Source organism: Neophocaena asiaeorientalis, unplaced genomic scaffold (assembly GCF_003031525.2).
Source record: "Neophocaena asiaeorientalis asiaeorientalis breed wild unplaced genomic scaffold, Neophocaena_asiaeorientalis_V1.1 scaffold203, whole genome shotgun sequence".
In the NCBI taxonomy this organism is placed as follows: domain Eukaryota; kingdom Metazoa; phylum Chordata; class Mammalia; order Artiodactyla; family Phocoenidae; genus Neophocaena; species Neophocaena asiaeorientalis.
Genome location: NW_020172776.1, coordinates 877877 through 892015, shown reverse-complemented (window position 1 = coordinate 892015; position 14139 = coordinate 877877). Strand labels below are relative to the sequence as shown.

Below are 14139 nucleotides of genomic sequence, written 5' to 3'. Positions count from 1 at the left end.
TTTGGAACGTATAATGTCAAATATCTAGTTACCATGGTTCACATACTGGGAGAGGCTTTGGAAGACTAAGGATGCATGAGATAACTTACAAATATTTCAGAAAACATATGTCTGAGAACGTAGGCCAGATATTTTACAAAGTTATTAGCTAAGTCAGCAAATGCACATGGCAGTGAAACACAGCCTAGGGAAAGAGAAAGAAACCTAAAAGAAATATGAGAAGATTCCTTAAGGATACATAAGATTTGATTTTAAACTACAAAAGATACATGAAAATACTTGAAGGCTGATAAACTCTGCCATATTGAAGATGATGGAAACATCAGAGAAGGAATCAATGAAGACAAATGGCCCAAAAATAATGTGGCCAAATGGCCTCACCAGCTGGGAAGCGACAGGCAGGCTGGAGGTTAGGCAGCTGAAAGGGCAGCACTACCCTGTAAGTGCTCTTAACCGGGGATGCGGGGAAGGAGTGCTTTCACATTGGGAGAACTCAAAACATCCATATTCAGATCCAGTCCTGGGACTTCTGATGTAAAAGACCTGGAATGGGGGCTCAGGCATCTATATTTTGAAAAAGCTGCCTAGTTATTCTGAGCCAGCCAGCCAAGGTTGAGAGCCACTGGCCTCAAGTGACTCAGCACAGGTTGTCTCTCGTAACCCTTGCAGGATTCTCACAGAGCAGCTACTGGGGTCCCCTGCACCACTGTTGCCAGCACCTAGACTTGTCCATCAACCTTCAGGATTTTTAACAGCCCCTTATCTGGTAGTGGCTAGGCAGACAGTGATTAAAAACTTAAATGTTGAATCCTCAAAGGAGCACAAACGTTCAACTGCCAAAAGATTTAAGAGCAGCTTAATCCTGACCTGTTCCTCCTCTCGTACGCAAGGTCCCAGTATGAGACGAAGAGTTCACACCCCCAAAGACGGTGAGTCCTTGGCCCCCGGCTGCGTGGAAGTTGTTGTAGTTTGGGATGGAGGTCACGCCGAAGCTGGGGTAGTGCTGAGGAGTGGGGTCTGTGCCATAGCGGTACCCGGAGCTCTGGTTCAGGCTGCCATCCCTCTCCTCCGTCAGTTTTGTTGCTTCTTTATCCTTACATTGCACACAGCCCATTATCTAAACTCCTGTTGAAAACAAACAAAAAGAGGCACATGAACTTGGACGCCCCCTAGTGGCTGGGTTGCTTGACTATTAAAGAGGAATCGTTTATAAAGCTCACTGTTGGATATTTCAGGCCTAGAGGGGCATGAAAAGCAGTGGCTACGGCTGACGGCTGGAAGCAATGTCAGTGCCTTTCACTTGACAATCACATTTGTTCCCCATATGCTCCGGGCAATGGGATCAATACACAGTACGATGTTCACCATGCAGCATTTTTCCTCGCATGAGGTCTGCACCCTTACACTCCTGTAATATCACACACCCGCCAAAAGACAGTCCAATAATACTAACTTATGCTTTTCTCTAGTCACCCTAAAAAGTAGTGTAAGCTTTCAAACATGACTGCATGCAATCTTAGAATAAAAACTTCCATCATGGCAAAGGAAATCTAAAGAATAGGGTGCAGGAGTGTTGGAAAAGCCAGAAGACAGCCCCTAAACAGCTCACTGTACTTCTTCATTCCTGGGTACCCATTCTTCAGGCACACATTTGGTAAATTTTAAGCAATAAGATGATGGTAAGTATCAAAATTAAGAAATAATTACCGGATGAAAAAAATACAATTGGCCGAAACTAAGAGGTCTGAGTATACTTGCAGGATGTCATGATAGCCTACAGTAACAACGTCATTTAAACCTGCTAATTAACTTTTCAAATTTCCATTAGCTTTTGACATCTTTCAGAAACATTTAAAAACTCATTCCCATGTTCTAGAATTAGTGGTGAATTCAAACTTGAGTCATTGTCACCCCAGCCTCCTTCAAACCAAACCTACTTCTTCTGCGCTGATCTCAGTAAATGGCACCACCAAGGTGTTCAAGTCAGAATCCTGAAGCACATCCTTGCTGGCTCCTCTTTGCTTACTTTTCAATCTTCCTGTCTCACACTCTACTATCCAAACCTGCCTAACTTCTCAGTTCGTCAAAGGTTCTATTTTTCCCACTCACCTTTCGTCTTTGGAACATGGCTTTGAACACTTTTTGCCCCCTCCTCTTTGATACACAATATATCCTTCATGTCTCAGTCAAGACACCACTTCCTCTGCAAAGCCTTCTCTGATTTCCCTGCCATCCCCCAGGCTGGGGCGGTGCTCTTCCTAAGTGCTCCCATGATATCTTGACTTCCCTCATTACAGCATCTATTGCGCCATATTAAAACATGGCCTGTCCACTTGTCTCATTGCTCAACAGAATGCGAGTTCCAGGAAAGCAGGGCTCTGTCCATTTTTGTCATAGCTATATAGCCAATGCCTGGCACATAGCAGGTGCTCAATAAAGAGCAACTGAATGAGTGAAGATTCTCTAGCCCACTTTTCTCTTTCACCCTTTCTTTCTCTCTGCATCAAGGCCAACTCTTCTTCCAATAATTTTTATCAGCAGTGTGCCCTGTGTTTTGAATCTACTGGCATGTGTGAGAAGTGAAGAAGATTCAGAAATGGAAGGTGAGTTGGTTAAATGACCCCACTTTGGACTGCAGTGTCCTGTAATATCCTGTCCAGCTGACAGCAGGGAGGTAAGACATGCAATGGATGTCCCTGCCAAAATTCTGAAAAGTGGCCCATTTGGGACCAAAGAACCAAATAAGAAATACATGACATCATGTGTGATTACATGTATTCACTGGGGAGAACATAGCTGGTACAAGATGGGAAGGGACTTGAGGCGGTGAAGGGAAATGGAAAGAGCCAGTTTCTCTATATATCTTGCAAACCAAAATGGGGTTTCTGCATCAGATATGGAGACTCTTGGGAGGTACTGTTCAGAGCACTGCTTTCCTGCTGGCCGGGGTCATGGAAGCAATATCAGACTGTTTAAAGCCCTCTCACATTACATGTTTCAATAAATACTTACTGAATTTAATCTCGTTAGCTGAGAATGGAAATGTTTGGAAACGAGCCGCCTGCTGCTTGAGCTGAGCTCACCAAATCTGGAACACATTTACACGTAAATCATTCCAGATTAACTTACAGTGTACTGTGTCCAACATGCTCTCTAACTTACGGTAAATGAATATGATTTTAACAAGTTTCCAATAGGAAATGCAAAATATCTCCAAGGCATGACTGACTGAAGGAGTTTCACCATTTGTTGTTGGTGTCGCTTCATAAGACTGGTAAATATCTTGCTCACTTCACATTAACTCTTCCCTGGCGGAACACTGTCCTGAGCGTCTTACAAAGGCCAACAGAAGACACTGCTTGTCCCAGGTACTCTTTTCAGAAATTTCACTGATCTGCTTTAGTTAGAGGATGTGAGACCTGAATCACATCATTTATATCAGTGGTTCTCAGCTGGGGGTGACTTTGCTGTCCATGACCAAGGGACATATTTGGTTGTCACAGCTTGAGGGTAAGGGGTACTGCTGGCACCCGGTGGCAAGAGGCCAAGGATGCTGCTAAACATCCTACAATGAACAGGACAGCCTCTAACTACCAAGAATTACCTTGCCCCGGATGTAAATGTGTCAAGGTCAAGAAATCCTGATTTATGAAGAGGAAAAGAACTATAGCTATATTTTTGAAACAGTATAAGTGCTGTTTCCCTTACATGCATGTGATTGCCTTCCTTAGGAGAATGGGCACACTAGGGAGAAAAAGGCAGCTTAAAGAAGGGACACAGAATGCTGTTTTTTTTCTCTAGAAGTTTGTTCCTTGTGATAGAGGCAAGAATCTAAAACCAATGAGAACTCTCAGTACAAACTACTCTTCCATCAAAACAAAACCCTACATCAGAAACTTACTGAAAACAGGACCCTACATCTAACCAAACTAAGAAAAGAACAATCTTCCAAAAATCTACTAAAAAACGTATTACCACTGTCATAAATGCCTAACAGCTTTTATATAATTCTCTGAAATAACGGAAGGAAACAAATAGTAAGCTCCTTAGAGGCAGAGATTACTTTTCAGTTTTTGTTCCATCATTGCATCTCCAGTGTCAGAACCGTGCCTGGAACACAGTAGAAGCTCAATAAATATGCGTTAAATGATTAAATGCAAAAAACCCAAACTCTTATCGAATCATTTTGGAGAAAACAATTCTCTTTTATACCACTTCGTGTGTGTACGATTTTGAGTAAGGAATGTTTCTGCACAGATCTTGTGTACTCTCTTCACTTCACTGACAAACATGAAGAAAATGAAATAAATCAGTAAATGTGGGCTCGGTCATTAAAACTTAATCACAACGAAAACATCTGTATAAGAACTTGTGGTCTTCATCCTCCCACCTGAGGTGGTCAGACTAACCATTTCCTGATGAAAGAATCAGAAGATGCTATATGAGTTGTACTCAGTGTGACTTTGGGCTCCTTGACACGAAGCAAAGTTCTGAGCATTCGGGTTAAAATAAAAACATCCTTATTACGTACAGTGTTCTGTGGTGTGGCTTTTAACGCCTGTGCTGTGGGTCCATCATGAACATATAATGCACTAATACATTTGCTCAAGATCTGTGGGGCACTGGGAAACGCTGAATAATGCCACTTGAAAGTGGGGCCCTGGAGGGACTCTGATCAGTAAATCACACATCATGACCTCATGACCATCGTCCTCTGCTTTGCTATGCCTAGAAAAACTGATGCACAGCACTTTGACCAGCAGGATCCTGTTCTTGTGGTGAAGCCCCCTATTCTCCAATTCTTCTGTAAATGGAAGGGCTCTGTTTCTACTATGTAAGTAAAACCTGATTTACTTAAAATTTCCTCATATGTGACACAAGAGCATTAAGCAACTCGGGCAGAAATTGCCAAAGAGAGAATCATTCAAGGATTGCCACATCCCCTTCCTGTGAGCAGGCACGATGGACGTCATCAATCCATCACAGCACCTTCTGGTGCTACACCACGTGTGGCCTCAGAATCCTTCTTCACATAGCCCTTGAGTGGTTGACTGAAGCTGACATGAAGGATGGAATCTATCTGCTACTCTGGGCATAGGCTACTTCGATCCAGAATGAGTCTGGTCAAACGTACATTCCCTCCACTGATGCCACAGACCCCAGTCTGGTCTGCTAGACGCACATCAAACACAGATACGCTCACATTTCCTCATATGCCAATCAATAAAGCAACATCTGTATGCCCAGGTTATAACATCGCAGGACTTGTGAGATTTCAGGTGTGTGAGGGAGCTAGGTACCAGAAAAGGAAAAAGGCCACTGGCAGTCTTCTGCAAAAGCAAATTACTTTCTCTTGAGACACATAAATGGGATGGCAGGAGGAGGAAGGTGAAACTGACAACAAATAACTTTAATCTCAGCAGTGTAAGCACAGATGCCTCAGAAACCAGCCTAGGTGGGTGTGGAGAAGTGAAGAGCCCTCCAGCATAAGTGTCATCCTTGCTCCCAACAGCCCAGACTCTGGAGAGTGATGGTGAAGCCACACTGGCCTGTGCTCTGATGTGGCATGTTTCCTGGGGCTGTCATTCACTATCCCTTTAGCTGGTCTCTGCTTTACCTGGGCAGGTATCACAATGAAAGGAAAAGATGGAGAAAGGGAACTGAACTAAGAACCTAGAAACCAAACACAAGCAACCCAGATGGGGACAGCTGGAAAAGTATTGAAAGCTGAACTGTAGATAGACTGCACAGTTTCACACACTTCTCTGGGAGAAAAGCAAAAACTGGCGGTTTAACAAGCAAACACCCTTTTCCAGTCAATAGTAATAGCATGAGACAAAAGGATACGATATGGCAGAGACACATCAAAAATGTGTCGACTTCAGCACAGAAGATTCACGGCAGGGGACTCCCGATCCTTGTAAAATCAGAAATACCCACAAGAGTCAACCTGAGGTATTTTGCTATGTTCTTGATAGGGAAAACTAATCCCTTGAAAGTTTAGGGAAAGCTTTCCTTAATTTTCCCCACATAACTACCAGAAGCAGGACATTTAGAGACAGAGGAGGGCCTCATTGGTAGCAATGGTAGTTGGGCCACAGCATCTGTCACCCCAATGTTTTAGCATTTTCAGTCCTTTACAATGTGGCTTTTCTCTTTGTGGGGCCCTGGGTCCTGACACCCCACAGGGAGTGCGGGCAGTGCTGTCTTCTGAGGACAGCAAGGGCAGAGATGCCAGGGATGACTGGAGAGAAAGCAGGCTGGACCCTCTTTGAAGCACAAACACTCCCCAAGGCCCTGAAGCAGGGAAAAGGTCGCAGCTGGGATGACACTTGAGAGATGTAAATACTTGAGGCCTGAACCACACACAGCACTGGTGTTGGGTCCAGCCAGTGGCCCCAGCTCAGCTATGAAAAAAGAGCACACAGGACTCTGCCAGTGAGGGAAAATCCTCTTTTTGCTGCCAACTGGAAGGCGTGAAGTACGTGCCTTGCTGAAAAGGTGGTGCAGTAGGCAGATCTCTAAGGTGTGCCCAAGTTTCCCACCTCCAGTGGATAAGCCCTGGATAATCCCTGGGACTTGTGGATGATGGGATCAGCGCTCCTGTGATTAGGTTATCTTCTTTGGCACAGTTGACTTTAACAGAAGAGGGATTATCCTAGATGGACCTGACCTCATGAGGTGAGCCCTTGAATGGGATAGGCTCTTTCCAGAGGAGCAGATTCAAAGTGTGAGAGGCATTCCATGGGAGGGATAGTCTCCACTGCTGGCTTTGAAGACAGAGGGGGCTATGTGGGTGGCCTCTAGGAGCTAAGAACAGCTCCCAGCTGGCAGAAAGCAAAGAAACAGAGACCTCAGTCCTACAACCACAAGGAAATGAGTTGGGCCAAGAACCCAAAGAAACCTGGAAATGAATTCTTCCCTCGTCAAGCTTCCAGATGAGAACGCTGTCAGTCAATACACTGAATTCAGCCTTGCGTAAGAGCCCAGCCACACTGTGCCCGGACTTGTGACTCAGAACTGTGAGCTGATAAGCGGGTGTTGTTTAAGTCACTAAGTTTGTCACAATTTGTTACACAGCAATAGAAAACAAAAACATCTTTTGGTGGGGTGAGGCACCACAGAGATGAAGGCTCCAATCTCAGCAGTGATGACCAATATCAAATGAAAGCTCACTGCAAGCCAGGCGCTGTGCTATGTACTGGAACATGTTGTCTCACTAAGTTCTCATGACAGTCCTAAGACGTGGGATTGCTATTTCCCCTCATTTTACAACGGAGGAACAGAGAGGTTTGGGAATTTGTTCACAGCTCAGTCAGGGGTGGAGATGGGATTTGGAGCCAGACAGACTGATTTCACGGCCAGCACATGGCGCCTCTACACTAGCCTTGCCTCCTGCTCTATGGAATCCTGGCTAGTCCACACAAGGGTGTGGGCGCGAGGGTAGGAGGTGTGGAGGGAGAGACCTGTGGAGAACACCCCTGACTCCGAAGAACCCAACCTCAATGCGCATGACTAACGAAGGCCCTGATTTCAGGGACTGGGCCCCACTGCCCCACATTCACGGCCCACCCCCTAAGACAGTGGGCTCTGCAGGGGTGCTGGGACCACGCCAGGTGTGGTGAGTCACCAGCTTCCCTGATGTGGTTTGGCATCTTAATGAACGTTTAGCCAATGCCATTAAAGCAGCCCTTAGTTTCCTGATACTTCCTAGATGTGGCGGGGTATTTATATACACCACGAAGGAGTTAGCACTGGGTTCCTTGATGTAAAAGTGAGCTGTCCTACTGCACTGAAAACATGATGTGCTTTATATCATATAAACTTTCTGGAACACATTTACTGCATAAACTGAGCTATACATGTAATGTTTCCTCCAAGCACAAAAATAACAGATTTCTACTCTTGGTGGAGCCCTGAGAGGAAGAGCCCCCCACAAACACAGGTGATAAAATATTATACCTTTGGGGTAAGAAGGCTGATGTAAAAGCAGGAGTATCTACAACGTAGACACTAGCCACATGCAACAATGGGAGAACCAGAGCCTATTTAAAAATCAAGTCAAAACTTTGCTTCAGAAATAATAAGAAGTGGAGTTGGACCCATTCGATCATTTACACATGGCTTTGCAAAGACCCTCTGGAGGGTGAGGAGGATGGACCCTGTTCCACACCGCACAGCAAGGGAACCCAACTAATAGAAATCACTCTTAAAATGTCACATTACTTTAAGAAAAAGCCACATTCCTGGCACCTACAATATTTGTTGGCTTCCACTCTCTGGCTTCTCCTGTTCAAATGACCCCCAGGCCTCAAGGCAGCAGCTCACACTCCGACAGTTCTCTTTCCTTCTGTACAACTTTCCATTCCCCAACGCCCAGGGACCCACAAGCACCTAATAAAAAAGAAATGGAAGCATCAAACCCCAATGGTGAGATTTAACACGGCAGTCAACTAACTGCTGGAACCAGTCCCAAACCCAAGTGGGCAAATGAGGTTTTAATACCAAACTGTGGAAATACTCCAAAAGGAGCGAAGAACATTTTCTTCTTACATTCACTTCACTTTGGATGTCAAGGTTAAGACAAGAGTGAAATGGCGATAAAAATAAAGATGTATTTTAACTGTCCATGCCAAACAAAGGGTTCAGAGAGAATTAGGGCACTGATTGTCCCTTCAGGCCTTCCCCCACCCCTTTTTGGACCTTAGAAAAGTTCCCTGTGGTTAGTATTTTAAAATTTTATCTATTTTTATTGAGATATAATTCATATTCCATAAAATCACCCTCTTAAAATATACACTTCAGTGGTGTTTAATTTGCAAAGGAAACCATTACCACTATCTAATTCCAGAACATTTTCATCACCCCGAAAAAAACCTGTACCCATTAAGCAGTTACTTCCCATCACATTCTCAGCCTAGCCCCTGGCAACCACGAATCTACTTTATGTCTCTGTGGATTTGCCTACTCTGAGTATTTTATTTTTAACATCTTTATTGGGGTGTAATTGCTTTACAATGGTGTGTTACTTTCTGCTTTATAACAAAGTGAATCAGTTATACATATACATATGTTCTCATATCTCTTCCCTCTTGCATCTCCCTCCCTCCCATCCTCCCTATCCCACCCCTCCAGGTGGTCACAAAGCACTGAGCTGATCTCCCTGGGCTATGAGGTTGCTTCCCACTAGCCATCTATTTTACGTTTGGTAGTGTACATATGTCCATGCCACTCTCTCACTTTGTCCCGGCTTACCCTTCCCCCTCCCCATATCCTCAAGTCCATTCTCTAATAGGTCTGTGTGTTTATTCTCGTCTTGCCCTAGGTTCTGCATGACCACTTTTTTTTTTGGAGGGTTTTTATCATAAACGGGTGTTGAATTTTGTCAAAAGCTTTCTCTGCATCTATTGCGATGATCATATGGTTTTTCTCCTTCAATCTGTTAATACGGTGTATCATACTGATTGATTTGCATATATTGAAGAATCCTTGCATTCCTGGGATAAACCCAGTTTATCATAGTGTATGATCATGGTGTATGATCATGATGTATGATCATTTTAATGTGCTGTTGAATTCTGTTTGCTAGCATTTTGTTGAGGGTTTTTGCATCTATGTTCATCAGTTGGTGTCCAGATGGAGATCTCTTGGAGGTTTTCACCGTTTGATGTTACGTGGAGCTGGGAGGTCTCTTGTGGACCAGTGTCCTGAACTTGGCTCTCCCACCTCAGAGGCACAGCCCTGACGCCTGGCTGGAGCACCAAGAGCCTGTCATCCACACGGCTCAGAATAAAAGGGAGAAAAGGAAGGAAGGGAGGGAGGGAGGAAGGAAGGAAGGAAGGGTATAAAATAAAATAAAATAGTTATTAAAATAAAAAATAATTAAGAAAAAAAAATTTTAAAGTAAAAAAACCCCAAAAAAACCCAGACAGACAGAACCCTAGGACAAACGGTAAAAGTAAAGGTATTGAGGCAAAATCACACACAGAAGCATACACATACACATTCACAAAAAGAGAAAAAGGGGAAAAAAATATATATTGTTGCTCCCTAAGTCCACCTCCTCAATTTGGGATGATTCGTTGTCTATTCATGTATTCCACAGATGCAGGGTACATCAGGTTGACTGTGGAGATTTAATCCGCTGCTCCTGAGGCTGCTGGGAGAGATTTCCCTTTCTCTTCTTTGTTCTCACAGCTTCTGGGGTTCAGCTTTGGATTTGGCCCCGCCTCTGCGTGTAGGTCGCCTGAGGGCGTCTGTTCTTCGCTCAGCAGGATGGGGTTAAAGGAGCAGCTGATTCGGGTGCTCTGGCTCACTCAGGCCGGGGGGAGGGAGGGGTACGGATGTGGGGCGAGCCTGCGGCAGCAGAGACCGGCATGACGTTGCACCAGCCTGAGGTGCGCCGTGCGTTCTCCCGGGGAAGTTGTCCCTGGATCACGGGACCCTGGCAGTGGCGGGCTGTACAGGCTCCCTGGAAGGGGTGTGTGGATAGTAACCTGTGCTCGCCCACAGGCTTCTTGGTGGCAGCAGCAGCCTTAGCGTCTCATGCCCATCTCTGGGGTCCGCGCTGATAGCCGCGGCTCGTGCCTGTCTCTGGAGCTCCTTTAAGCAGCGCTCTTAATCCCCTCTCCTTGCGCCCCAGGAAACAAAGAGGCAAGAAAAAGTCTCTTGTCTCTTCGGCAGCTCCAAACTTGCCCCGGACTCCCTCCCGGCTAGCCGTGGTGCACTAACCCCTTCAGGCTGTGATCACGCAGCCAACCCCAGTCCTCTCTCTGGGATCCGACCTCCGAAGCCCGAGCCTCAGCTCCCAGCCCCTGCCCCTGCCCGTCCCGGTGGGTGAGCAGACAAGCCTCTCGGGCTGGTCGGCACCGATCCTCTGTGTGGGAATCTCTCCGCTTTGCCCTCCGTACCCCGTGGCTGCGCTCTGCTCAGTGGCTCTGAAGCTCCCCCGCTCCACCACCCGCTGTCTCCGCCTGCGAAGGGGCTTCTAGTGTGTGGAAACCTTTCCTCCTTCACGGCTCCCTCCCACTGGTGCAGGGCCCGTCCCTATTCTTTTGCCTCTGTTTTTTCTTTTTTCTTTTGCCGTACCCAGGTGCGTGGGGGGTTTCTTGCCTTTTGGGAGGTCTGAGGTCTTCTGCCAGCGTTCAGTAGGTGTTCTGTAGGAGTTGTTCCACACGTAGATGTATTTCTGATGTATCTGTGGGGAGGAAGGTGATCTCCGCGTCTTACTCTTCCGCCATCTTGAAGCTCCCTGAGTATTTTACATAAATGGAATCATGTAATACATGGATTTTTTGACTGGCTACTTTTGCTTGGTGTAACATTTTCAGGATTCATTCAGTTTGCAGCGTGACTTAGTACTTCATTCCTTTTTATGGCTGAAAAGTATTCGATTGAATGGATATATCACTTATTGCTTACCAATCATCAGCTGATAGACATGTGGTTTGTTTCCACTTCTTGGCTATTATAAATAGTGCTGCTGTAAACATTCATGAACAAGCTTTGGTGTGGACATATGCTTTCAATTCTCTTGGGTTAACATTTTAACATATAAGGAATTTATATAGATAAGAAAACTCTAAGATTAGGTAAATGGGAAAGCATGTGAATTGGCAATTCAAAGAAAGTAAAAAACAGCTTGTGAAATATATTTCCCTTCAGTGGTAATCAAAGAAACACAATTTAGATTAGTGAGATACTTTCACTTCTAAATTAACAAAAATTTAAAAAGATGTTTGCTCAATAGTGATGACTATTCTCATACACTGCTGGTAGAAGCAGGAATTAACGTATAACTTTTTGTAAACCAACTTCAATATTATCAAAAAATCTTAAAAATGGGTCTGCTCTTTAACCTCTAAATCTGTGCTAGAGACTTAAAAAAAAAAGACACATGAAGAGATCCTATGAAGTGTTATTTATAATTTGAAAAATTATAAATATGCTAAGTATTTAACAAGAAGGCAACGGCTAAGCATATCGTAAGGCCATAATGTAAAGTTAAGCACAAGTTGAAACTTATACTTACAAAAAATTATTAGTAATATGGAAAATATTATAATATTTTCCATTAATATTATAATTAATGGAAAATATAATAATATTTTCCTGTTATACTAAGAAGGATCACATGATTGCAAGTATATAACAAATGCCTAGCAAATTCTTTGGAAGGAAAGATACCAAGATGCTTGCTGGTGGTATGTAGGGGATAATGCTATGAATGATGTTCTTCCTTCTCTGTTTCTTTATTTCTCAGATTTTCTGTACTGAATCCACCAGTTTTAAAAATGAGACTAAATCACCTTTACTTGTTAATAAGAAAGGTCCTTTTAATCTTATCAATTACTGACTTAATTTGTATATAAGTTGATAACCATACAATGATGAAGTATGCGTTGTGAACTGAAAATTAAGAGAGGTAGAGAAAGTGATTGATTCCCAAGCCTGTTAAGAGGCAACCTCTCCTTCCAGAAGGTGTCAAGATTAAAGGTACCAAAGGCCAGAGAGACTTCTGAGTGTGTTTTCATCACATCTGTGCTGGGAAGAGGCAGTGAGGGAGCAGAGCTGAGAGTGGGTGGTGAAAGCGCATAGAACCTCCATAAAAATCTAATTAGGGGCATAGATTAAGCAAAGCTGTGATATGTAATCAACTCAGCGGACCATGTAGGTGGCAAGTGGCAGAATCTGGGATAACAGAATCAGGAGTGGGGTGGCTGGGTTAGTGGGTTCTTGAGAATCTCTGGGCCCCACGTTCCTAGGTACCTGGGGAAACCCAGTAAACTCAGGATGACAGTACTCGTTCAGGTCACCCTTGAAACCCAACCAAGGAGCTCTGGTTACTGAGGACCTCTCTGTAAGTGAGGGCCTGAAGACCCCACATTGGCACGACTCTAAGAAGGGGTGGAGGATGTAGCAAAGTACTGTTGTTCTTTGGATGCCTGTTACAGGCAAAGGGACTTGTTTAGGGCACCAGGCAGAAAAATTCTGTATTTTGCTCTCATTTTCATCTTGTTGCCTTCAGCCTTTCCTTTTGGGACGTTCAGCCTGGCCTTCTGATGCTTTGACTTTTGAGCCACAATCCCTAGAATCTGGGACAATCCAAGCGGGGCATGGAATAGTAACCAGCACTGGTTTATTCAACCTGAAGTTTTCCAGAAACACAAAAGATGCGACAAAGATGTTTCTTCCTAATGTAGATCTTTAGAGTTAAGCCTCTTTCCACTCTCCTTGGCTCTGTTCTATAAAAACCACCACAGAAAAACAAAAATGTGGGCTTCTATTCGTGAACCAGCAAAGAGAAATGGGAAAGTCAGTGTCACATCTGGGCCAGAGTGGCAGAGACTGGCTTTCTGGGCTTAAAAGGCCAAGGGCCCAAGGGTCAGGCTGTCACCTGGCGGAGCCACAAGAAGACACATTAGCACAAAGCTGTTTGAACAGGCGTCATCAACACCCCCTCCCCACCAACGCAGAGAACGAAAGCCAAGGGGGTTCACTCTCCAAGGCCGGACAAAAACCAGCTCTGCCAATCTTTCCAGCCTCTACAGAGGTTCCTTGCCAGATGATTCTGCAAATGCGGCCTCCTCCTTTAAAAAAACAGTGAATTCTTTTTTCCTTTAATTCACCAGTTCCAGCCAAGAAGCTCCATTGCTTTAAAGAAACAGAATGGACTTTGAATAAGCATATTTTTGTTCTTCTTTTTGCCCTTGAGCTCATGTTTGTGTTGACCGCGCCTCCCCTTTCCACCGATTACTTATCTGGTTATGAAGTCAGAGCCCATCAAAATCTATTGCCCTGAGAATTTGGTGTTGGGGCCATTTGCATTGTTTTTGGAACTGAGGCTGACGCCTTTTCTTTGAAGAAGGACATGAAGCCTGGTCCCTCCTCCCCTGGATCTTTATGTTGGCACTTTCTCAAGTTGCAAGGAATCAGCGACACCAGCAGTCATAACTTTTGCATCCCTTGCAGTGGTTTAGAATTTCAAAGCTTCTCGGCAGCTGTTTTGGTGTGAATGCTGATAAAGTAGCTGTCAGAAAACTGACCCCTCTCTAATTCCCCGGCCTCTACCGGGACAAGGAACAACTGTGACAGTGATGACGGGAACAAAGGGAGCAGAGAGGCCAACCGCCTCTAGGC

The 14139-nt window shown here is 44.6% G+C and overlaps 1 protein-coding gene across 5 annotated transcripts in view; it reads right to left on the bottom strand.

Annotated features, from left to right (window-relative positions):
• The window catches only part of FYN (FYN proto-oncogene, Src family tyrosine kinase), a 199429-nt gene that overhangs the window by 52291 nt on the left and 132999 nt on the right, over positions 1-14139 (bottom strand). For 3 of the 5 annotated variants that reach the window (XM_024740942.1, XM_024740946.1, XM_024740947.1), the window contains exon 4: positions 868-1125. In XM_024740942.1, coding sequence (XP_024596710.1) covers positions 868-1114 — 247 coding nt within the window. In that variant the 5' untranslated portion in view covers positions 1115-1125. Of the gene's footprint in view, positions 1-867; positions 1126-2109; positions 2230-8257; positions 8395-14139 lie in introns of those variants that run through there. The other 2 variants (XM_024740943.1, XM_024740944.1) reach the window with 2 other exon arrangements.